The sequence below is a fragment of the Lagenorhynchus albirostris genome, chromosome 3 (genome assembly GCF_949774975.1).
Source record: "Lagenorhynchus albirostris chromosome 3, mLagAlb1.1, whole genome shotgun sequence".
NCBI lineage: Eukaryota > Metazoa > Chordata > Mammalia > Artiodactyla > Delphinidae > Lagenorhynchus > Lagenorhynchus albirostris.
The window spans coordinates 109,109,394-109,133,921 of NC_083097.1; the positions used below are offsets into that span (position 1 = coordinate 109,109,394).

At 54.8% G+C, this 24,528-nt stretch overlaps 1 protein-coding gene across 6 annotated transcripts in view; it reads right to left on the minus strand.

Moving 5' to 3' along the window:
* Positions 1 to 24,528, minus strand: part of ACSL6 (acyl-CoA synthetase long chain family member 6) — a 65,721-nt gene that overhangs the window by 39,138 nt on the left and 2,055 nt on the right. For 3 of the 6 annotated variants that reach the window (XR_009539567.1, XM_060143531.1, XM_060143533.1), the window contains 7 exons: positions 8,307 to 8,527; positions 4,802 to 4,916; positions 4,043 to 4,107; positions 3,668 to 3,769; positions 3,067 to 3,166; positions 2,303 to 2,481; positions 1,248 to 1,280 (listed from right to left, as the gene is read on the minus strand). Coding sequence is in view for 5 of the 6 variants with exons in the window: in XM_060143531.1 (XP_059999514.1) it covers positions 1,248 to 1,280; positions 2,303 to 2,481; positions 3,067 to 3,166; positions 3,668 to 3,769; positions 4,043 to 4,107; positions 4,802 to 4,916; positions 8,307 to 8,527 (815 nt within the window). In the remaining variant the exon portion in view is untranslated. Of the gene's footprint in view, positions 1 to 1,247; positions 1,281 to 2,302; positions 2,482 to 3,066; positions 3,167 to 3,667; positions 3,770 to 4,042; positions 4,108 to 4,801; positions 4,917 to 8,306; positions 8,528 to 9,157; positions 9,291 to 15,563; positions 15,794 to 16,460; positions 16,600 to 24,528 lie in introns of those variants that run through there. The other 3 variants (XM_060143534.1, XM_060143535.1, XM_060143532.1) reach the window with 3 other exon arrangements.

The window sequence follows — 24,528 nt, forward strand, 5'->3', positions numbered from 1 at the left end:
ACTGTGTGAGGGTGCAGGCATGTGTCAGCACATGTGCATGGCCCTGCATGCTGTCATTGGAAAGGTGAGCAGGCAAGTCCCCAGGAAAGAGGAAGAAAAACCAAGGAAACCTAACCGGACATGGACGTCGATCTGTCCCACCAACCTCACACCTGCTCCTGCTGCCTCGCCTACTTGAGGCTGAGCTGAATTCTAATGGGATTGGGTTGCAGTGGCCATACCTAGGCCTCTATCAAAGATCTCACCGTTCTAGGGAATGTGACCCACTTCCTCCTTCCTTCCCACTTTCTCCCAAGTGTCTGGGTTTAGGCTTGGGAACGGAAAATGTAACCCAAGAACTGAGCTGCCCACTCTGTCACTAAGATTGCTCTGCATCAGGCCCTTGCCCTGGCACTGTGCACATAGTCCTGGGGTCACCAGGAGGAGCCCACCATGACCACTTGCATGTAGAGGATGGCTTCCCGGAGGAGGTGACATGAGTTGAGACTGAAGGACAAGCAAGATCTCTCCAGATGAAGTGACGGTGGGCATTCTGGGAGAGGAACCAGCCTGGGCACTGTCAGAGGCACAAGAGACAGCATGCTGCGGGGCCAGAGAGCAGGTCTCTAAGGCTGGGGCACAGTGTGTAGAGGTGGGGACACACCAGGGGCTACTCATGGTGAAGGGCCCTGGGAAGCAGGGATTGACCTGCTGAGGCCTGTGTGTGAGAAAGCTCACAGGCTGGTGAGAGTGGGAAGAGCTGAGCTGCAGAGGGAGCTGGAGGCAAGAGGCCTGGTTAGAAAGCTCACAGCCTCTACAAGACCCTCCCAGGGGCTGTGACCCTCCCTGGTGACTCGAGCCCAGGGAGGATCACTCGGGGCCGACACACAGAAAAGTTCAGAGAGCAAAGATGAACAAAGACAGCAGATGTTACAAGGGGTCCACTTCCGAGTCTGTTGCTGCTCCTGTCCATCCCATCCTCGGGAGAGACTGCTACATCGAAAGGGAAAACATAAGACCTCCCAAAGAAAAAGTTACTGGAGACCCAAGGGTGTCCAGCATTGGCGGCCCTTTTATCTCCCTCCCAATGTCTGACTCCCGTTCCAGGTCGTCCTGGGTGCCCCAAGGGGACATTTCCTGAGTTGCTTATTAACACAGAGCTGCTACTCTGGCCCCTCTACTGAGCCTTGTGCACAGCGAGGGAGTCTGTGAGGACGTGCCCTGGACACCATAGTGCTCAGTCAAAACCTGCTGGCAGATGAGCTTACCACAGGAACGTGGTGATTCCGCTGGCCACAGTCCTGGAAGAGGAAAACACTGTTTTTAAATGCTCGAGAGTTCTAATCAATCAAAATAAACTCAGCACAGTATGCCCTGTTCCCGCGGCAAGCCCAGAGTCCCAGACTCCCTGCCCAGATGTGGCCCGTGCAGAGACACCACCTCAGCGGTCTCTCCTCAGATACACATCCAGGCCTTGGCCACCCATGCATCCCAGACAGCGGCCTGGGGCCCAGGAAGAGGCTAAGCACTGTGCACATGCACAAGGGGGAGACAGCCTGAGGGGCCCACGGTACGTCTAGACGCATGCTCAAGACACAGTGGCTAGGTGACCCGGGCTTGCAACTAAGTGGTCAGGGCTGGAGGGGCAGATGGGGGCTGCCAGCTTAGGTGTGGCCCCTAAAGCCATGGAGGGGCACAGGCCCTCCATGGCTTTGCGGGTACGTTTAAGAGCAGACAGGGAGACAGGAGGAGAAATGGAGGGCCCACAGGCCTAGATCCAGGAGGGCACAGTGGGGGTCAGCTGCTACTGAGCAAAAGGCCTGAGGCCCCGGAGGATGTCCTGGGTCACTCCAGCAGGCCATAAGCTGCCACCAGCCTAATATCTCTGCGGAGGCCATGCAAAGGAAAATTGGTTCTGCTGGCTGCTGGGGGTCTGGGACACAACTGCAAGAACCTCTCCAAGACTTCTGGACCTCAAGTTTACTACAGTCCTCAGGCTCAGACAGGCTGGCTGTTAGCTGGAAATGAGGAGGCTCCGGAGGCTGTGGGGATAGCTCTGGGGCAGGCTGGCACCACCATCTACCTGTTGGTGCCTGTGTCACTAACTGTGCCAAATAACTGAGCCCATCTCAAAGAGGATGCCTGTGGGTACCAATCCCACTACCCACCACCAGCCCTTGTGAAGCCTGCCCTGTTTGAACCCTGACACACCCTAATGGCCCAAGACACCCATCCTAGGGCATGAGATGGGCAGATAACCGGCAGCTCTGGCTCAGTGGCCAACCAGCTGTGGCCAGGAAACAGCCCAGAAGCAGACCCTCACCTCCACAGCCTGCATGGACTTAACGACCACCCCGCAGTCTTGCCCTCTGTCTTTCAAAGCTTCCTCAAATGGTTCCATGAGGATGATCAGCTTGAGCCCTGGTGTCTCCTTCCTCTCCACGTGCTCCAGCAGAACCACGGCTTTCTGAGGTTTATCCACGATCACAGTGCTGATGTCGGCTGCAGGGACCACCAAGAGAGTCAGGCTGTGCGGGCACAGGCTGTGACCGTGGGCAGCACATGGCAGGCAGTGGAACCATGGGCTGTGTGTGCCACATGATAAGCTTGTGTGTAAATAAATACATACGACAGGCCATGTGGGACATGTATTGTGTCCAGAGGAAAGTGCACAGAGCCTGGATGGAGCCAAGGGCAGAAGACCAGGGAGTCTCCCGGGGTAGATTCCAAGCATTCCTTTTCTTCAGGCTCAGCCCCCATCGTCCCTGGTTTGTTTGAGATATTTACCACCCCACAGCATCTTCCTTAAGCTGAAGTGAACTCAGAGGGTTGGCAGCCCTACGTGGAGGCTGGTACAGAGTCTCCTTCTTGGCAGCCCTACCCTGTGGAAGGAGCCTTTGGGTGAAGTCCAACTGGGGACAGCTGGACTCAGGAAGCCAACTCAAGGGCCAAAGTGGAAGCCCCCAGCGTTCTCTGAGAGCGGAAGCAAAGTACTTACTAGTGTCAAACAATCAGCATAAGCTGAAAAGGGCTGGGAGGAGGAGGTGGGGCTGGCTGCCAGGGGCAGGAGTGGGCGGCTGGGCTCACCTGTGTCGATGATGTAGCGGATTGCCCCTGGGCCCAGGGTGTCATAGAGCGGGACCACCACCATAGAGTATGTGTAGCAGGCAAGCTCCGCAATGATCCACTGTGGAGACACACAGGTTGGGGGGAAGGGGGAGCGCAGAGCAGACAGCAGGGCTGCACCGCCCTCAGGCCTTAGGCACGGGGCTCCCTGATCGGGGTCCTGTGCCGAGAGTGCTCCGCACAAGGCAAGGGATCCATAAAGCTGACCCGTTGAGCCTGCTCCCCCACGTTCTTCTAGACTTGCTTGCCCCAGGGAATTACGGGACTCAAAATAACCCCAGGCCCACCTCCAGGGTTTGCATGGCCTTCTTCCCCAGATCCTTCTTCCCCCATGGCTCAGGGAGCCACTGTTTGCACAGCTAGGTAGGGTGTAGATAGAACTTGGCTGGAATGTCCAGCCCTGATGAGGGACAGAGCCAAGAGAGTGGGGGATGGCATGGACCAACAGTCTCCAGTTTTCCTCTTGTCCCAGGTCCTACAGACAGTGGGAGCAGGGCTGTTCTACGGTACCCAAGCTTGTGTTCCACTGATGCCTCTAAAACCAGTTAAGGCAGGTGCTCACCTCTGGTCGATTTTGTGCAAAAATGCCGATAAACTGATCTGTACACGGTTTGCAATTGTGCTGGAGAAGTCCAGACCCTAGAAATTCAGCCCTGTCGGCCACCTGCACACAAACATGGGGCAGTGATGGGAAAGCAAGGACTCTTCAGCAGGGAAGGGAGATCCCCAGGTGGGATTTCTAAGGTCTGATGGAGCTCCCCAACTCCCTACTCAGTGATGCTGGAAGTCCTGAGAGGTTGCTGCCTGGAGTTTGGCAGACAGTCCAGGCAAGGAAAAAAATGACTCTCTTAGAGCCTCCAGGGTGCCCACAAGCCCCCCCACCCAAGTGCCAGGTCTGTGTGGGTGGACAGGGTGGGGCCTGTCTTCTATTACTCACCTCCTGGTAGGACAGCCACTGATAAGGCTTCTTGGGATTCCTGAAGCCAAGACAGGGTCCATTCCCTACATAGAGATAAGCAGGCCTTGTGCCAGGGAGGAGGGCAGGGTGTGGGAGCCACTGAACCTGCCCATCAGACACCTGGATCAATATTCCATCCTGGGAGGCGGTCCATGGGCCAAATGAACTGCTCCCCAGCTGTCTGTCTAACCTGCTGAAGTCCAAGAAGGCCTAAAGTGCACAAGCATGGCATCTCCCCAGGGAGATCAGGAAGGCCCAGGAATGGGAACTGACACAGCGCTAGTTCCCACAATGACCTGTGTGATGCAGCCCCAAGAAGACATGGAGACCTGGGGGCCACTGGCCAGAGGTGGCAGTTTGCCTCTCTGTGACAACTCTCTTCACCCCACGCCATGTGTCACCCAGACACCTCGGAGGCTCAGGTTCAGAACCATGCCAGCTAGTAGCCTGCGAGTTCAAGGCTCACGAGGGGCTGCAAATAGGAGATATAGAATATGAGCAAAGAGACCGCTTAAGGTCAGCAGTTCTCAGGGCTGTAATAAAGCTGAGGTCAGCCCTTTGGCCTCATAATGCAGCTACTCGTCTGACTGGGTGGCAGGAGGGCCAAGAATGGCTTCTCTCCTCTGAACCTGGGCGCGACTCGCCTGCCATACCCCTGGAACCATGCTTGCTCACCCACACCCTTGCACCTGCTCAACCCCTGCCACAGCCCTTCCACACCCCTATGGCCCCTCTCACCTGAGATGCTAAGTCCACGGCGGAACACCTCGTACATGGTCCTGGCATCGTCATAGTAGTGGGTGAGCAGTTGAGGGCCATCCCCTATCACGGATCGCCGGGCCCCACCACTGTCCTATGAGCCAAGCACAGGCCAGAGAAGCTGGCTGATGCAGGCAGGCAGGGGTATCAGGAGAGGGCACCAGCATGCACCAGGCTGTACATGGCTTGGATATACACCTGGGCCACATAGTTGGAGCTGGGACACACTCTGTGTGCACTCACACACATGGCCTACACGCACCTGGGCTGTACACACACAAACTCCACACACATTCATGTACACGTGGCTTGTACACACTGGACCTGTATGCATCCACACTCAAACACAGGTGGCTCATGCCCCGGGGCCCAGTACACTGGTCTCCCACACACATACACACATACAGCACCCACACACCAGGCAGCATACACTAAATGCCCAGAATCTTCAGTTACTGTTCATACGCACCCGTGGTTCACTCATACAGCAGAGTGGGGAGTGTTGGCTAGTCAGGCTGCCCCCTGCATCAGGATCAACCTGCAAAGGTGTTGCTGCTATGCACGTAGGTTAAGAATCTTTTGGGAGCTGTCTTTAGCTAAGAAGGCTCCCATCCATCATTCACATAACAGTGTGATGAGTTTGAGGACTGGCTGGGAAAAGAGGCCTAGAAGGCGGTGGAGGGAATGGCGTAGCAGATGCCCGGGCCCTCAGTGGTATGGATCCAGAGTGGGACTGTAGCAAACACCATCTGTGCTGGGGGGCGGGGGAAAGGAGCTGGGCTTCTCCTGCCTCTTTCCCTTCCACATGCCACCCCTCCTCGGGCTCCCCAAACCCAGAACTCTCCAGTATCATGGCTCCACCTCTTCTCTGAGCACTATTTGGGCTGCACTGGGCTGGCCCATGGTCCGCTACCCCTCTTGGAACATCAGGTCTGAGGAAGAATGTGACAGCCACAGAGCCAACAGCCAAACTCAAAACCACAGGCAGCACTCAGCTGTTCTGCAGTGGAAAGTTCTGTTTGGCCAGTGCTTCCTGAGCACCAGGCCCATGCAGGACCTCTGTGGGAATCTGGGGACAGATACAGTCACACCTGGTTAGCACTCAGGGGGACAGAAATGAGACAGCAAGAGACTGTGTGCCAGCGACAGAAGGGGCTCAGTGGGCAGGTATGTCAGAGAGTGGCCGCTGAGCTGGGTTTTGAAGGATACAAAGAGGGGGCTTCCCTGATGGCGCAGTGGTTACGAATCCGCCCGCCAATGCAGGGGACACGGGTCCGAGCCCTGGTCTGGGAAGATCCCACATGCCGCGGAGCAACTAAGCCCGTGCGCCACAACTACAGAGCCTGTGCTCTAGAGCCCGCAAGCCAAAACTACTGAGCCCATGCGCCACAACTACTGAAGCCCGTGATCCGCAACAAGAGGAGCCACCGCAATGAGAAGCCCTCGCACTGCAACGAAGAGTAGACCCCCCCGCTCGCCACAACTAGAGAAAGCCCGCGCGCAGCAACAAAGACCCAACACAGCCAAAATAAATAAATTAAATAAGGAAAGAAATAGAAAAAATTTTTTTAAAAAATAAAAGGGTTTACTGGGAAGAATGAGGAACAAGGAATGGCGGTTTCACCAGAGGCAACAGGGAGTGCAAACACATGGGGCAGGAGGCACCTGGGAGACTGTAGGCAATTCGTGCCACTCCAAGTGGTAAATGGAGGAGGCCAGAGAGGCTGCAGATCAAGGTGAGGAGTCTGAGCTTTAGGTTGAGGGCAACGGGGAGCAGGGAAGGATTTTAAGCCAGGGTGAGTGACATGATATGAATTGTTTCCTACCGTGTAGCACACAGAGTAAATGCTACCAGGCCCTCTATGATCTGGGTCCCTCTTACCTCTCTCATCTCATTTCCTACCACTCTCTCCTTTCCTCCTTCACTATAGTCACTCCAGATTCCTACACTCCTGGGGGATGAAGCAAGGGAGGGCTCCATCCTCCCCAGGAAGGGAGACCTTAGCTGTGTCCATGCCCTGTCCTCCCAGCCAGACCCGAGAGGCGACTCACTCTGTGGCGTTCAACCTGACCCCATCCAGACCACTGTCACCTCCAGCCCAGAAGCCCCAGTTGCCTCCTCATGCCTGCCCCTGCCAAAGCCACAGCAAAAACGGGCCCTGTCTCTCCTACTACTGACAGCCTCAAATAAATCCAGGCTGTCCATCTCCAAGGGTCCCTGCCCAGTTAATGGGGCTTTGCCCTTGCTGGCCTCTCCAGATGAGTTGTAACTGTAAGCTTACCAAAAATAATTCATCTTAGTGCTTTCTCTGCATCATCTCACCAAATCCTTACCATAACTTTAGGAAGCAGATACTCTTTTTTTTTATTGCCCACTTGACACATGAGGAAACTGAGGCTCAGAGAGTTAAGAAACAGCCGAGGACCATCAGGCCAGTAAGAGGCATGGCCAGCCTGCAAACCCACGGCTGCTGGTAACCACAGGCTACTGACGCATCCACAGCCCCTCTCCACCTCCCAGCCACACCACATGAATCGCCATTTCCCAAAGGCACCAGGTGTGTTATCACACACTCTCACCTCTGCACACATCATTCCCTCTGCTGGAAAAATGCCCTAAAGATCCCAGCCCTATCTTGACCTGAGCCCTCTCTCACCAGGCCAAACTCTGTCATGCTTTTGATCGGTACCTGCACGACATACCATCGAGAGCAAAAGCAAGGTGTTGCACAGTGTATGCTGTATGTTATCATTTTAAAAGGTGGGCAGACATCTATACATTTGCTCGTGGACAACTGCTAACACAATTCTCAGGGGAAGAGAACTTAGAGGCAAGGGGAAGAAGGTGGAAGCTTTTCAGTCTATGTCCTTTGGTTGCTTTTGAACTGCGTGACTATATTATCTATTCAAAATAAATGGAATTAAAGTTCTTTAAAAAGGCAAAATAAACTCCATAAACTTAAGAAAGAAATCTTACTGGTCCTTCTAGACAGAACCTGGAACACCCTTGTCCAGGCTGGGCCACCATCCCTTCTTCCCTCAGTGGCTCTACCTGTGAGTCCATGTGCTCTGGGAGAGCAGGGCCCTGGGTGGGCTCAGCTCTGGGTCCCAGTTCCAGACCAGGGTTGGGCACAGGGAGAATCTGGGAGGGAATTTACCTGGCAGCCCCTTGAGCACATGCTTAGACCGCCTACTGAGGCAACGTAAGCCAAGGCCCCCTACCCAAGAAGCAGGCAAACCAGAGGCCCAGGGCAAAGCCAAGGTCAGTCTCTGCCCAGGCTTTAGTTACTGGGAGAGGCAGAAGGAGCCTCTAGTAGGAGAGCCTGCCCAGGGCCACTTCTGGGCTTACTGGCTGGCTGCCGGGAGAAACGGAGATTCTCTGGGCCATTTGAGGTCAAATAAGCCATAAGTTTGGCTTCTTCCTTCAAGATGCCTGTCCCCCGCCTACTACTTCCCACAGCCCAATTGCTCACACCCTGCTCACCTCCACCTCCTCTGACTGCATCAGGAGATTGCACGGTGGTTGCAAGGCCTTTGGCCGGTGAGTGAACCAGTAGGCGAGGATGGCAGCCAGTGCACCCATACTCACGAGGGTGGTGGCTGAGAGGCTGCGGAAAAACTGGCCCAAGTCGCCTAGCTCGGGCAGCCGCAGCATCCTCAGGATCTCCTGAGTCTGCATCTTCTCCAGAAGCGAGAGGATGAACTCTGCAGGAAACAAGAGGCAGGTGAAGGAGGAGCCCTGACAGGAGGCAAGGGAGCAGTCCTGGGCCTCTCCTCCCACCTGTCTTGTGTCACAGGTGACACACTGATCTTGGCCAGGCCTCGAGCGAGTTGGGGTACACAGGCTCCTGGTGCAACACAGTGTATCCTGAAAGCTGGGTGCCTGGAAGGGCCTTTCCCGGTGACAGGCCAGAGAGCCCTTAGCAGTCATACCTGACAGTCAGACATCCGGCCCAGTTTTCCTGAGAAACATACACTCAGGCCCTGGGCCCTGCCTGACACATACTTCCACATCTTTCAGGAATAGAGAGCATGCTCTGACAGCTCTGGAGTTAACACCTCCTGGGGCCCGGGTGTACTGCCTCTCCTGTGTGGTCATAGAATTTTGCTTATCCTTGCTCCTGCGACGTGGACTGGACAGAGGGGCAGCAGGTGTGCCTAGCACAGTGCCCAGAACAACGGGGGGTGAAGGGATGCAAACTCCTTCCACTCCACCTCAAAGCTGCCAGCACCAGGCTCTCACCCTAAGGGACCCAGAGAAAGCAAGGTGGCAGAGCCCACAGAACAGCCCTGACAGACACTTCCTGCCCCCGAGATCTGAGGACAATGACCTACCTGACAAGGGTCCAGTGGATGACACACAGCAGAGTCCCCTTAGGCCCACATCCTGGCCCACCATGGGGTCTCCTTGAAGAAAAGTTGGAGCCAAAGGCCTGCCAGCGCCAGAGGTAATGCTGGGGCCATCTTTCTGAGGAATAGCAGAGATCCCAAGAGCAGCCAGGGTGAGGTCCGGGCACTGTTCTCTGACCCCAGACTGCACTGCAGCTCTGCACCACCACAGACCAAGACCCAAGAAGAAGAGCTAGCCCCACCATTAACTAGGCCTGTGTTGTCCTCCCTGGGATCCCATCTGCTAATGTCCAGAGGAAAAAGGAGGTGCCAGAGGGGAGCAGGAGGTAAGCTGGTGGGAAGGGAAAGGAATGAAGGCTCGGAGAGAAAGGGCTCAGCAAAGTGCTGTGTGCACTCCTAGGGGTAACGAGAATCCCTCGTGACATTGCATATGGTGGTCTGGGTGCCACGCTCACCCACTGCAGTCCAAGTGGACACAGTGGGCCTACAGGGGCATATGGAGGATGCCCTGAGGTGGGCAGTGGGAGTTTTTCTGTGAGAAGCACTGGTGACTGAATTTGGTTCAAAGAGGGAAGTCCCCAAGTGCTACCATGTCCTCCTGTTAGCTGCTAAGTGAAGTAGCGTTGGCAGAACAGACACATGACCAGCAGGGCTCAGGGGTCTGTCTGCACTTTGCCTAGGACTGAGGAAGGTAGCCAGGGAGGGCCAGCTGGATACTTTATCCCCACTGGGGCCTTCTTGGTGCTACTGTCCACCTGAAGGGCCTAAAGCTAGAAGTGCTGTATGACACCTATAGGTCTGCCAGCTCAATGAGGATTGTGTGGGCTCCAGGCTGACAGTCACTGGCCTTCCATCCCCAACCTTTGGGAGCATGGCTGTTGTTTTCCTTCTTGGGAAAGAATGAGAAACCCAACAACAGCTACTCTGCAGCCACGGGATATGAGCCAAACAGCAATTTTGAGAAGAGAGAAGAGAGGTCTGCTGAACTCCCAATAAGTGGCATTTGTGCTGAACTGTAACATCACCACACCAAAAATAAGGTCAAGGCTGTGCAAAGCCATTGTAGAGAAAGCAGGCAAAGCTCCGGAGTTCAAGTCCCTTCTCCTGCACTTATGAGCTATGCTAGGTCGAGCACACCCCACTTCTTTAGACCTCTTCTTCCCCATCTTTAAAATAGGGACATTATCACTCAGGCATGTAAAGCTCCTCATACTGGATCTGGCATAGGTGGAGGCATGCTGGGACTAAAGAGATGGCTAGAGGTATGCCTGTCAGACCAAGGAGGCTGCTCCGTCCAGGTAGGAATAACCACTGGACAGAGGTGGCCGAATCCAGGTAGTACGGACCCACAGGAGTTTATGCTCTACAGATGGCACGACAGGCTGTCTGAGTCCGGGGAACACTCATCAACCACCTACAGGCTCTGGGTGAGAGAAGTGAGCCCCCAGCCAGCCAGAGCATTCTCACTGAGTCCCTGAGGCGGAGATCCAGTTTTACCAGCAGCCTCCTTGAACGGGATCAGTTTTGAGGCCATCCCACAGGAACAAACCACTCCTGGCATACTGGTCAAATTAAGGTTCTGCATCAGCAGAGGGCAGGCTATGGACCGCAGTGAATTCACCAAGGAAAACTGCTCTGGGGAAGATGCTTGGCAGGAGGCCAGCTGGCTTTCCTAGGAGATTTACTTCCTTAAGCTGCAAATGGCAGATTAAGTCACAGCCAGGCCCATCAGATAAACGACTCACTACATAGTGGAAAATCTAGATATGCCCACCAGCTCCTGGGGTGAGCTCTGAGAGCTGAGTGAGGTTTCCTCTAATGGACTGAACTGACTCCATGGGCTAGGAAGCCAAGGCCCAAGAAGTACGGCCTTAGAAGCTCAGCTCTAAGGCTCAAGTACGCGGTCCCAAAAGTTTTAGAGAAAACCCCGGAAGGATGCCTTACTACCTCCAGTCCCCAGCCCTTGGCAGTTGCTCACAGGCCCTAAGTTACAGCCGAAAGTGGGCACTGGCTGCAATGCTGGGGTTGTCACAGAGCACAGACAAGAATGGCCAAGGCATCCACCCACCCACCCATCCACCTACCCATGCACCTAGCAGACTCTCCTATGGTCTCTGCTCTGAGCTAGCTCAGTGCTGGGCACTGGGACAAGCCAGATGTGGGCCTGCCCACAATCTTACGGGGGAAATACATGAGGCAGTGGGCAGTGCCGTGAGTGCCGTTTGGGCTGTGCATGGGGAACCAGAGAAGATGCCCAACTCAGGTATGGAGAGTCAGGGCAGGCTTCTGGCAGGAAGTGGTATTGATGCTGAGACTGAAGGATAAAGAGGAAAGGGTGTCCCAAGCAGAGGGAAGCAAATATGCAAAGGTTGGAGCTGAGGGAGACCATGGAGCACTTAGCAAACTATATATTCTTTCAGGAAATAAAGTCTTGAGCCCATGAAATCTTGTACGAGGGTCAGTGCCACAAGTCTGAGGCTGGTTTCCCAGATGTGCAGAGCTTTCGGCCATCACCAAAGTATCACAGTTTCCAGGAGAGGGAAGAAGAGAACTTGCCTAAACTTCCTGAACTGCTAGTGTGTGGGAGCCCATGCTTACACACTGCACTGCTCGATCCTCATGACAGCTCCACGTACTCATTATAAGGTGAGGACATAGAGACTCCACTGAAGAAGTTACCTGCCATTCACAGGGACACAGTGAGCAAGCAGGGGAGCCAGGACTTGAGCCCCAGACGACTATGGCCTCTCAAACCACTGCCTTGTGTTGCATCGCAACACTAACCCTTGCCTACACTGTACCATCCATACCCAAACCCATGCTCTCCTCTGCAGTAGTGCTGAACCCACAGAAAACCATCTTCAGGCCTGCTCAGAAGAGCCCAGGCAGGTTGCAGGGGGTAGGGGCCACCAGAGCCCGTAAGCAGGGCTCAGCCAGTCAGGCCAGTCACTTGCTCTTCACCACGCACACACCACAGGTGGGCTCCCTCCTGGCTTCACCTTATGAACTTGCCGTCCTCCTATGGCTGGGTTCTCTTCCAGGAAGCCCACTCGCCTAGGACACTGGAGGGTGGTGGGAAAAGGGCTTGGCTACCCACTCCTCCTCAGGCTTCTATTTAGGTGTCCACCCCTAAGGAGGCGTCTGAAGTGACTGCAGCTCCTCTAGTCCTAAGGCTGAGCCTGTGCCCCTTCCTGGCTGGGCAGCAACCAGAGGGTGTCATTCGTACAGGCTTGCCAACCTCAGACAGTCACGGGTGCTTGCACATACCGTGAGATGCCCTTCAGACCGCCGGGAGCCACTGGAGTGGAGAGCTGCAAATTCAGGTCCTCTGAGGACATGGACCTCAGAGCCAACCTGTGCCACCAGGCCTTTGGCTTGGGGCAGAGCAGAGCCTGGGCCTGGGAGTCCGGTCTTATCTCATTATTTCACAGGGCCTTGGCCTCTTCTGACCTCCTCTCCTTCTCTGTCCCTGGGGTCCCAGCCATGGCTGCCTCCTTCCAGGCCCCCAGGAGGCTCTCTTGGTTGCAGCAGCATGGGGCACAGGGGGCATGGGGGAGGGGGACAGCACCCAAGGGAATCAGTGGTGCTGGTGTTGCCAAGAAAGCGGCTATGAGTGTCTGTAAATATTCACCTGGCAGGGGTACCCAGCCCTCAGCATCAACTAGCCTCTTCTCCTCTAGCACATCCTATGCCTTCGCCTTGGGCACAGACCAGTTCAGAATACCCAGTGGTGGCACAGGCTGGTTCAGGGCACATGGAAGGTGGGTAGTGAGAGGCATAGCTGTCAAAACCCAGGAAGGGAGAGAATGGGAGGAAGGGGGGCCCTGGTCAGAAGTATTTTGACTTCAAGGGGGCAGAAGCAGAGCCACAGGGCACATTTCCAGTGGAGATGGCCCTGAGACCCATGGCTCCACTCCAAGAGCCCTCTGCTGGTCCAGCTTCCTGACTCTAGACCTTCACGATCTAGCAAGGTGGTTCTATCAGGACTACTTCCTAAACACCTCCCAAACCTGACCACTCCTCTCCAGCCTCCTGGCCTGGCCTGGTCCAGCCACCACCAAGTGCTGTCCAGACTCTCACACCAATCTCCTCACAGGTCTCCTTGCTCTAACCAGTGTTTACACTGATACCAAAGTTATGTTCCTGATACACAGACATAACCATATCATGCCGCTGCTCAAAAACCTTACCTGGCTCCCTTCTACCTTAGGACAAAAATTCAAACTCATAATGCTGGCACTGAGACCCTCCATGATCCTCAGATTCTTCCCTCCCCTTAGAATCACACCAGCTTTGCTCTGTATCAGCCTGGAGGCAGGTGGGGGTCCTTGCAATGGGGTTCCGGGTCTGTGCAAACTTCTGAGGGCTTCAGAAACGGGGAAGCACAAGGCAAGCCAGCAGATCATTAAAGAACCTCCTTAACTCCCAATGAAGAGCTCTGAAATGAAATCACAACCTCCCAGGGGCCAGGGTCCCCAGCAAACAAGTCAGGGAAAGGGCCCAAAGGGAAGTTCTTGTGCTGGACTGACCCGGGTCCAAATCCTGACTCATACTCTTGACAGCTGTATGACCTTGGACAAGTCACTTTACCCCTCTAGCCTCATATCAAAAATCTCATGGACAGAGAATAAGGTACCAGGCATGCAGTAAGGGAGACATTCAGTAGATAGAAGTTAGCTAATCAGTTACTCTGTCTCTGCCAGCCAAAAGGGCTCAAAGACAACTTGCAAAATTACATGCATTCACATCCTACCTTTCCAGCAGGCTCCTGGCACTGGGGAGGCAGCTGAGCTGGTCCCACTAGTACCAGCCTCCCTTTATGAAGGATGCGTGGGGTTTAGGGAGAGAGCTTACCACATCTTGATCAAAGCTCAAAAGTGGCGAAGGCCCTGCCCCAGGTCTGCCCTCCTGGGGTCAGCCGATGGCAACGAATGCCTGCTCTGAGAAGCCGGCTGGTGGTAGAGGCTCTAGCAGTGGTGGCAGAGGCTCCCTGGCAGCTGTGGCAGCAGGTCTGGCAGGGACCCGGGCACAGAACAGCTCTATGGGGAGCCGCTGGCCCCTCCAGGCCCCCCGCTGCCCCTCCCCTGCATCTGCACACGGGGCAGTGCTGGCTCAGATCAGCTCAGAGGCAAGCAACCCAGCCTTAACCCCAACTCTGCCAGGTTGCAAGAGCCTCAGTTCACACCCCTCTGCTTCTCCCCACCCCTACCCTGTCTTCAGTCCTGGAGAGGAATTCGTCAGAAGGGTTGCCTAAGGACAAAGTCTTCTTACACAACTATCTGTGGCACTGATTAAGGGCCAGGCCCTCAGCTGTGGGCTGGGGACCTGCAGGCCGCACAGCGGTAGGGGTGGTGGGAATGGTGGAAGTGGGCGTGGAGAGGCCAGATCCCTGGTGCCGAGGGCGTGCCCAGGAATCTCCTCTAGCACCTTCCAGGGGCTGTCTCCACCCCCAACCCCACAAGGTCACAACCAGTCTACTCGGGGAGAGGAAGGAGATTAGGCACAGTCCCAGATAAAACATCTGCTCAGAGATGCCCTGGGCAGTGGGGACACTGCAGACCAAGCACCAAGGTCAGCAGGTAGAAGATAATGGCTTAGCTCCCCCACAGACCCCAGGGCAGCACACCAGCCCCTCCTTAAAGCCTGCCCTGAGAGACGCTTTCCTGGCTTGCCATGGGGATGGCCATCCTGGAGCCAGAATCCACACCCAGGCCTGTTGGAACCAAAGCTGAGCCCCAAACTCCCTCAATGCCTCTGGCAGACAGGCTGGGACAGTGAGGTCCCAGGACACCCAGGGCCTCACTCCTGCAAGATTTCTCCACTGGGTGAGGAGTTGGGGTGGTGATTGCGTATGGCCGTTTTTGACTCCTACTTCCAAGGCCAGAGTGTGGCTGGGCTCACAGCAGGCACATGGTAGCCGCTGTGGAGAGTAAAAGGCAGGTCCAGCCCGCAGGGCCCAGCTCACCGCTCCCAGGCCCTACTCACAACCGGTGCTTCCGAGTCTTCCAGGACAGGGCCGCTGTCTGCCCAACGCCATCCGCCTCCTCTGCAGCAAGACCGCCCCAGGTCGCCGCGCAGCACTCTGAGCTCCCTCTCGAGAGCTGTGTTCATAACCTGTCTGGAAACTCTAGAGCCCGCAGGCCTTGCAACACTTTCCCTGGGGCTGATAGGGCTTCCACTGTTCACCCCACCATCTGGGGCAGGTGGGCCGCGCAGAGAGCTTCCTGCCTCAGCAGCACTAACCTGGAACTTGGCAAAAGCTTGCCTGGGCCCCCAGGCCCCAGCCTCCGGCAACACACCTGGAGGAAGCTTTAAAATGCACAAATGCCTGAGGACCAACCCTCAGCCCCTTTTCCTTCCTTCTTGGCAGGACCTTTACTTTTCTCTGTACCTTTTCAGAGATGTTGTTAACTAAGACGAAAGCCTCCTTTAATGCTTCTCAGGGCAGCTTCTGGGGCAGAAAATCCAGTAGACACAACCGAGGTCCTGGCTGACGGAAAGCCACACAGGGTGCCAGAGGCAGAGAGTCACGGCCCAGCAGTGCTGCCCCGGGAAGTGTGTGGCCCAGGTACTAGGTTAAGAAAAGCACAAGTCTCACCATCACACCTGTGTGACCCTGATCTGTAGAGACACAAACACAGCGGCCCACACTCAGCGGGCCCCCACCCCATCCACACAGGGATTCACGCTTGTCTGTGCTGTGAGAGGGGCTTTCTCTCCACCTTCCTCCTGGGTTTTAATTAGAGTCACAGAACCACAGATGACTGGGGCAGACATGGGGTCAAGGGCATCCCCGAGCTGGGAATTGCCAGGTGAGACCCACTGCACGTTCCCCCAAGAGAGACGGGCCCAGGATTCAGGGTTGCGGGGTTACAGGGTGGCTCGCCTGCCGAACCTCCCTGAGGAGCCTGATTATAGCTCTGAAGGTTTACTTAAGCCTCTTGAATGTAGAAAGGCCTAACTAAAGTTGTCTGTGCCTGACCACTGCACAGGGCCCCTGTCTCAAGAGCCCGACCCCACTGTGAACATGCCTCCCCTCCAGCAATTCACTGGGCATGGGAAGCAGCCCCCAGCACCCTCCGCCCCCATCCTCAGGCCAGCACCTCTTAAGAATCTCACTCACCCTAAGCCCTGGTCAGGGAACGTGGGCCCACAGTCCTGACAACACCACCAGGAAGCCAGGCTCAAACAATACTTTCAGACACTTAAAAATACAAATAGCCTTGAGAGCAGAGGAGCAAAGAGAAACAGTGTCTTTCACGAGCTCTGAGATAAAAGTTGTCCTTACCACGAATCAGGCCTGACAAAATTCTCAGAACGAGGAGGGACAGCAGAGGTTATGACAGTGGCAACGCTCCCTTTAGAAATATTTCCAGGGGATGAAGACTAGGACAGACGGTGTGGATGAGCCTTGGCCTCATCGTCCTTCCTTCCACACCAAGCCCTGGGATGGCAGGCAGAACCCTAGGGACAGTGGCAAGGGCCAATGAGCGCTACACAAGCAGAGGACACCCCCTGGCCAGGCCCCACTGTGCAGGAAGCCAAATCCTGTGGCTGCAACATGATCCTTTCCCCTCCCAGCCCGTCTAGGTTAGGGCAACCAGTGTCCTGGCCTCAGGAGCAGTGATCCATTTCCATCACTGGCCCAAACTGAGGACACAAGGCAAACCCTACAGACTCAAGCTCAGAAAGAGAACATGGGCTGCTCCAGGCAGGGCCATGCTGTCAGAGCTCAACTGCAGGTGGCCAGGGTACAGGGGAAACAGGATGTAACCACCTCCAGCGAGGGGGAAGCACCTTGCAGGAGGAAGGAGGGTTCTGTTGAGATGTGGTTTGGGTCGTTGAGGTGGGGAGAGCAACAGAGGGATTTGCTTTTGCCCACTTGTTCCCTCAGGAGCAACTGGGGACAACCTGCTGGGGCAGGGGGAGGGGAGATTCACAAGACAGAACCTAAGACATATCCTCAGTCAGGGACGGGGAGCAAGGAGATCAGGAACAGGGCGGGAAGGAGAGTTCTGAGAAGGGGACAGAGTCCTAGAAAGAGCCTACTGGATGCTGGGGCTCCTGGGAAGGAGGCAGCGAGGCTGGGAAGATAGCATTTAGCTGCAGAGGGAAAAAGATGGTGATTTGTACTATATATAGCCTCATGCTTTTGAAGTCCCAGCCACAAGCTAACAGGACCCATCCGCTCACCTGACCTAGCACTTTGGGGTTTTAGGATGCCAAAGTGTCCCAGGCAAGCTGTCCTTCCAGATCCCAGCCAAAGGGACCCCTGCTGCAGCCAGGAGCCAATAAGGCACCTATACCCACCATTCCAGGGGTCACTGTTATTTTGCAGGAATGACAATGAGCAAAGAAAAGGGAGTTTTGCTTTTGGTTAAAGGCAAATTTTCTGGGACTCTGATAAACACCTTAATTTTCTGGCTTCCTCATACTTTGACAAAGTTCCTCTTCCGAATGGCGCAAGGAGAAACAAATCTGAACCTCACTCCGCTCAGCAGAAGCCTGTGCTGTTCAGTGGGACCCTGCCACCTCCTCAATCATCCCTCTGGAGGCCAGGACCACACAGCAGCTGCTGCCGTTCACCACCCTCCAGCCACCAAGACCTGCTGTTGGCCGGTGAGAGCCGGTGGCATCCACAGAGTTAAAACCAGGCTCAAGCAGCCCAGCCCTCAGCTGGTCCGGAGGACTGAGAACGCAGGCCTCCTTTTCAAGGCCAAGATGAATGGGGAATATGCAAATCACCGCCTCCCAAGGAGCAGCGGCAGGGGAGGGCCCACTGCTGGCAGGCCCACACCTCTCCACCAGGGTCTGTCACATGAAAGTGTTTGTATTCCTGCCGCTGCCTCTGGCACCCGGCCAGGCTGGGGCTGTTCTCACCGGAAAACAAAAATCTCTTTCAGACCAAAGCAAAACGAGGCCCTGGCTGGCCCAGGAAGGTTGCTGGACGTTGTTCACACCGACCCACTGAGAGCACCCATCACTTGGATTCTCACTGAATCCACCACCTTTCCAGAGGGAGCTGGAGGGAGGCCTCTGCGGCCGCTGCGGAAAGAAAGCACTGCGTCAGGTCAGGGTGGGCGGGACCAAGAAATGGGATCGGCCCATTCTGAGGCTCCGTTGTTTTGTCCTTTTCAGAAATAGTAATGACTGGGCCTCAGGTAGCAACCTTTTTTAATGAGGGAACTTCCGGCAATTCTCATGGTGTTGGTGGTAAATGTGGACAAAGAAAGGGGAAGAAAAATGTGACAGCAAACAAAAGCCCTTGCAGGGCACTGACAGGGCTTTGAAGAATGGAGGTCACATGTACTCTCTGCCTGCTGCCCAGAGTGTTGCTGCCACAGGTGGCCCTCGAGCTGTGGGTGGGGTTTGTGACCCAGAGCCCAATGTGCACAATCACGCTCCAGAGCTTGGACTCCATCCACCACAGAGGCTCCACGACAAGGTCAGACTTCAATCTTGTTCAGATTTTCAGAGGCCAGAAATGCTGCTCTTCTGACACCCTAGGGTCACCAGGAGCTGTCCATTAACCATGGCACAAATATACAAATGTCTGTATCTATATCTATCTACTTATTTTTTAAACAAATGTATCAATAACAAAACAAAACCCAACCAAACTGCCAGCATATTTTATTGCAAGATAGATGGAAGAACATGACCTCAGAATAAAGGAGAGTCATTTGACTTGAACAACTCAACAGTGTTGCCTTCATTTTCCACATTTTTTTGGAATGTATTGTTGCAAATTTCCCCATTACACATAGCACTGTGGATGATACTGAGTGAAGAAACCAGGCACAAAATAGTGCACACTCTAGGCACTATTCTCCCACAGAGACAGGACAAACACAGGTGAGGCTAATCTATGTGTACAGCACAAAGCTTATAACCTATGAAGCATGGCTGCTACTCAGACTCCCATTAACAGAAGACAATGACACAGCAAGATCTCAATCACACGTATGATCATTTAGCCTGAGAGGAAATCTAGGACAAAACCACCCGGGAGCTGATTCTGAACCAATAGGAGGGTTTGGAGATGCTCCACAGATCTCCTGCAATCCAAAGGAAACAGGCCCTGTCAGCCTCTCAGCCCAGAGAAAATGCCCATCTTTGATGACCGTGCACTGCTGCCTCCCTCCTCAGGTCCTCCTACTGTCAGCTGGGGCCACACAGTATGCCCATGAAGCCCAGAGGCCAGGCATGTCTCTGGGAGGGTTCATGGGGCTGCCCCAGGGAGGAAAAGCAGGAGGTAGAGGAGAAAGAGAAAAGAAACGTCAGTCCAGATGGAAAAGGGGTCTTCACAGGTCACAGCTTTCCCTGCTGCCTGATCTGTGGCAAGGAGATCAGGGACACATGTACCCAAATCTCCCAACAGCCCACTGGCCAGGGGAAGGCCACCCTCCCTTTCTCTCCACCACCCCAGGCAGAGCCAGGCTGAGGCGGAGGCAGCCTGCAGGCTGGGTGGGGGCTGAGTATGGGTGAGTCGAAGGCGTCCCCCAGAGAAGCACATCCAATCCATCTGCGTGAAGGTACATTCTCCACCATTAAGCAGGGTCCTGAGGTCCAGGTGGCTTCATGCAGCTAGGGGACACAGAAGAAGGGCCAGAAACACTGCTCCTTCCAAAGTCAAGAGGGGGACTTACCTGGTGGCGCAGTGGTTAAGAATCCATCTGCCAGTGCAGGGGTCACAGGTTCGATCCCTGGTCCGGGAAGATCCCACATGCCGCGAAACAACTAAGCCCATGCGCCACAACTAGTGAGCCTGCGCTCTAGAGCCCGTGAGCCACAACTACTGAAGCCCGCATGCCTAGAGCCCCTGCTCTACAACAAGAGAAGCCACCACAATGAGAAGCCTGCGCACTGCAACGAAGAGTAGCCCGCCACTCTCCACAACTAGAGAAAGCCTGCGCAGCAAGGAAGACCCTACGCAGCCAAAGATAAATAAATTAAATAAAGCAAACAAAGTCAAGGGGTCACTGCAGGCCTAGATGGGTCCTCCCTGAGGCCCCCTTCTCCATGCTGATACCTGCTTTCCTCTTATTGGTCTCTAGGGCCTCACCATCAGCCTCTGGCCAACCTCCCTGTCCCATCTCACTGGCGGGCTCACATCCCATCTTGTTGCCCTCTTTGTCCCAGCTCTGGCTACCTTCCCATCCCCGTTTCTGTCCTTGCTGTGTGGCCTCCAGTTGGCCTTGCTGTCTACTCTCTGGCTGACCTTACTGTCCCTCCCAGTAGCCCTCCTGTCTATGTGGCAGGACCTACAGTCAGTGCCCAGAATGGTTTATAGCCAAGGCTGGGGCAAGGGTGAGTGGTCAGGAGGAACCCCACTGGGGACTCTTCAGCCACCAGAACAATCTAGAGAAACAAACAAACAGGGAAAACACGCTAGTGGTAAAAACAGGGCTCTGCAGCAGGACAAGTCCTGCTCAGTCCCTGATTATCTACCTCCCGTGCTGGTAGGTCAAGCTGTGGTACTCTAGGAGTAGGGCAGTGTTGCCGGTGTTGATTAGTGGGCTCTGTCTCAGAGCTGCCCACTCAACCTGGGCCTGCCTGTCCTCTCTCTCCATTCCTCCAATAGCCATCAATCACTAGGTCTGCTCCTGGCCCTAACAGGTGCCAACCCAGATTTGCTTACCCCAGGGTCTGGGAACAGATGCTGACTGTTACCTCACTGGCACCATCCAGGCCTGGCTTCCTATTCTAAAGCTCCAGGAAGACAGTTACCTCAGAATGCAGGCCTGAATGAGCAGAAGACAAATCAGAAGCTCACCACCCCCAACTCTCCATGGACACCCCCAGGCACCCCCACTCCCCGGAGTAGCTGTCGGGAGAGCAAAGTTCTCCAGGAAGAGCTCGTAAGCAGGCACAGATGGGACTTCTTGGGATTTGAAATCTTTCAGGCTCTGAGATTACAGATTGGGCTTCTGAACAGATAGCTCAGCTTGGCTCAGAATCTGTCCAAGCCCATTTCCCATCCTCCTACTTCTGCCTGTCACAGATCCCAAGCCCCACACAAATCAGGAGCCGCACAAAGTAACTGGGTCTGAGAATGACCACACCAACTATGGGCTCCTGGAGCAGCTGAGCAATTATGTGGGACCACCCCTGGGCCTCACCTGAAGGCCAACCCCAAGGGCCCAAAGTAGCATCTCACTAACAGTGCTCCCCTCCTGGGGCCCAATGGATGGTGAGTGGGGACTCTGGCCAGGCCAACACAGGAGTGGGGCCATCACACCAGATCATCCAGTGAGCTGAGGACCTTGACTAGGGCCTCCTTTCAGCTCTGCTTGGCCGGAGTTCCCAGCCTACCGGGAGACTGGAAACTTGGAGCTCTAAGGAAACAACAGAATCTCATCCTCAGAGAAGACTATCTTCTGTGAAACCAGTCACACCACAGCTGTGAGTGTGGTCATTCACTCACTCGTTAATTCAGCAAACACTTCTGGAGCACCACCTTCTGTTCCGGGTTCTCCACTGAAGGCTGATCTGGCTCTGCCTGCAAGGAGTTCACACCTGCTTTCCCCTACAGCTTCTACCATATTGGTGATATCCCCCAGCTTGGCATAGAGCCTGGCACCCAGTAGGAGAACACTCAAGGTCTGTTGTCAGCCAATGGACTTGTAGTGAGAAAACACCTCATTATTAAGATAAATTGTTCTCAGGGAATTCTTCATATCATTCATTTATGCAATCAACACTGATGCACACTGTGTACCGGCCCTGGCTTGGGCGCGGGGAGGAGACACCCTGGCTCTGCCCTCAAGGAGATCGTGGGGCTAGTAGAGGAGGCAAAAGACTGTAGTTCAGTGGCACGCGTGCCACCAGGAGATGCATGCGGCTTGAGTAGTGTAGGGACAGTATCACCTTGGCCATCCACATGCCCAGTTTGGGCCATATGTCCTTGATGCATCTACCACACAGAATGAAGCCTGTGCTGGCTGGCCTGGCCTTCTAGTGCCCGCAGAGGCCAGCCCTGGAGACCCCGCTGGCTGAGCAGAGTCCCTAACTCTCATTGATTCATCTTCCCAATCTTTTCTCACATGGATCCCTCTGCCTGGAACGCCTTTTCTTTCCCTACCCCCTTTCTGCACGTCAGAATCCTGCACCTCCTTTGAGGAAGGCTTAGCTCAAGGTGTTATAACTTTAGCTCACATTCAGTGAGCCCTTTCCTATGTGCCAGCCCCTGCTCTTTGCTCTTTACACCTGTCTTCTCTTTAAACCCTCCCCGTCCAAGGACTGCTCCTTTGTCTGTGCCCACTGACTTAGCCTGCTGGAGGGGCTCAGGCCCTGCCTGATCCTGCCTGATCCTCCGGGTCCCTTCTTGGCCTGGAGTCTGAGCATGTGGTCTGACTCACAGCTCTCAGGAGTTGCTTCACCACTGAACCTCCTTGTGTCTTTGTGCCACATCTATTAAATGGGGATAACAGCACCACAATGTTGTGGGTAAGATTAAAGGAAAGCTTGGGGAACTGTAGAACATGGTGCTGGACACGTGATGGGTGCTCAGGGCAACAGCAGTCAAGTCAGCATGTTTGCAACAACACTTCCCCCATGAAAACACTGCTCCCCCCCAAAAGTACTTCATTCAACGAATACCTGAGTGCCTACTACGTGCCAGGCACTGGCTAGTTACACACTGCAGCTTCTGTTACACCAATGCCTGTAACTTCGGCCTCTTTTTCCAAACTCCTCATGCTCACTTATCCTGCATGCTGTGTGTGTGGGACAGTCCTGGGTCCCATCTGGGACTGTAGCTGAGCCAAGTTCGGCCTTCTGAAGGTCAATCCAAGAGCCCCTGTAATCACAAGGGACAGAAAACCTGCCAGAGAGCAGAATGGCTGGGTTCTGCCACCCCCTGGTGTCAGTGTGCTCTCACTGGGAGCACCCCTGTATCCTACCATGGGCCGGGGAGGGAGAGAAGGCACTGAGGTACGAATTCCCCCACACAGTGGTGCACCATGTGTAAATCCAGGCCTTATCTTGTGAGGCATGCCCTCAGATGTGCTGCCTGGTGCCCCACCATCTGTCAGGGCCCTGGCTGCCTTCTTGGGCCCCCTGGGATGGCCCCAGACCTCACACCAGTCCTCCACCCTAATGGGAGCAGGGGTGTGGGGAGAATCTGATGGGGCTGGGCTGAGCTAGGCTGTGCAAGTCTGCACCTGCCCTGGATACCTACAGCCAGGTTGCTGCCACACCAATCTCTGCCACCAGGGCCAGCCCCCATTCCCCTAAGGGTCACAGCTAGGGCCTCCTACCTTCCCCTTCCTGGAACCCAGCCTCAACTGGGCCATCCTTGGGCCACAGTTATTCTCATCCATAACATCACAACAGCCACCCACTGCTCTCCCAGCCTCCACCCTCCTCCTTCTGGCTCAGCCTGGCCACTGCAGCTAAATTGAGGGCTCCTCTGCCCCCCTAAATAAAACCCTTTTCTCTAGAATCCCCTCCCATCCAGACTCCATCCCGACTCCATCCCCTCCTACTCCTCAGGCACAAGACCCTAAAGACCCACCTCCACCACAGTTCTTCCTGCACACTTTTGCTGGCCTGATTTTCTCTACCTGGGGTTTGGCCTACCTGACTCTGACAAAACACCCCTCCCTATACGCTGCAAAAGCCCACTCAGACTGATGGTTGGGTATATGGTGCACAGACTGGACACTGTAGAAGGACACAGGGCTGCATCAGCCTAGAAATTCATCCACCAGGAGGGGAGCCTCTTTCTACTTTGTACAAGGGTGCCATATAGGCAGGCAGAAGTGCCAATCCATTGCTCCCATAGTCCTCTGAGTGCTCACAGCACTGAGACCATGTTTTCCTGGGCCAGGCACAGCATCTGACACACCACACTGGATCTATTTTGTTTCCTTGTTTATTACTCAATACACAGGTGGGATCTGGGCTGGCCTCAGCAGGGAACAGGACAAATACAGCCCTAGCTCTCCTAAGGCTCAGAGTACATGGCTGATTCCCCCATATAATCAGTCCCTTCTCCAGGTGGCTCTCCTCTACCCTTCCCTTGTCTCCCTTGGGCTGGATTGGGTGGCAAACGGCACATAACTCTACAAACAGTAATATCACTTCAGGGGGCCTCTCCTATTTCTAACTGAGCCAGAGAGATCTGGCAGCTGCCATGGGACCCTGGCGATTACAAGGCAGAATGTGTTCTCAGTGTTAGCCCAGGTGTCCTCTCTGCTCTCAAAAAAAGGCTGGGGTCCAGGCAAAGTCCCAAGCAAGGTGGACGTGATCTGCGAATGCCACAATGTGTCTGAAGTGGGTACCACACACCAGCCTCAGTGTCTCACTCTTACACCAAGTATGGCATCTTTGAGGAATTTCCTGTACCCACT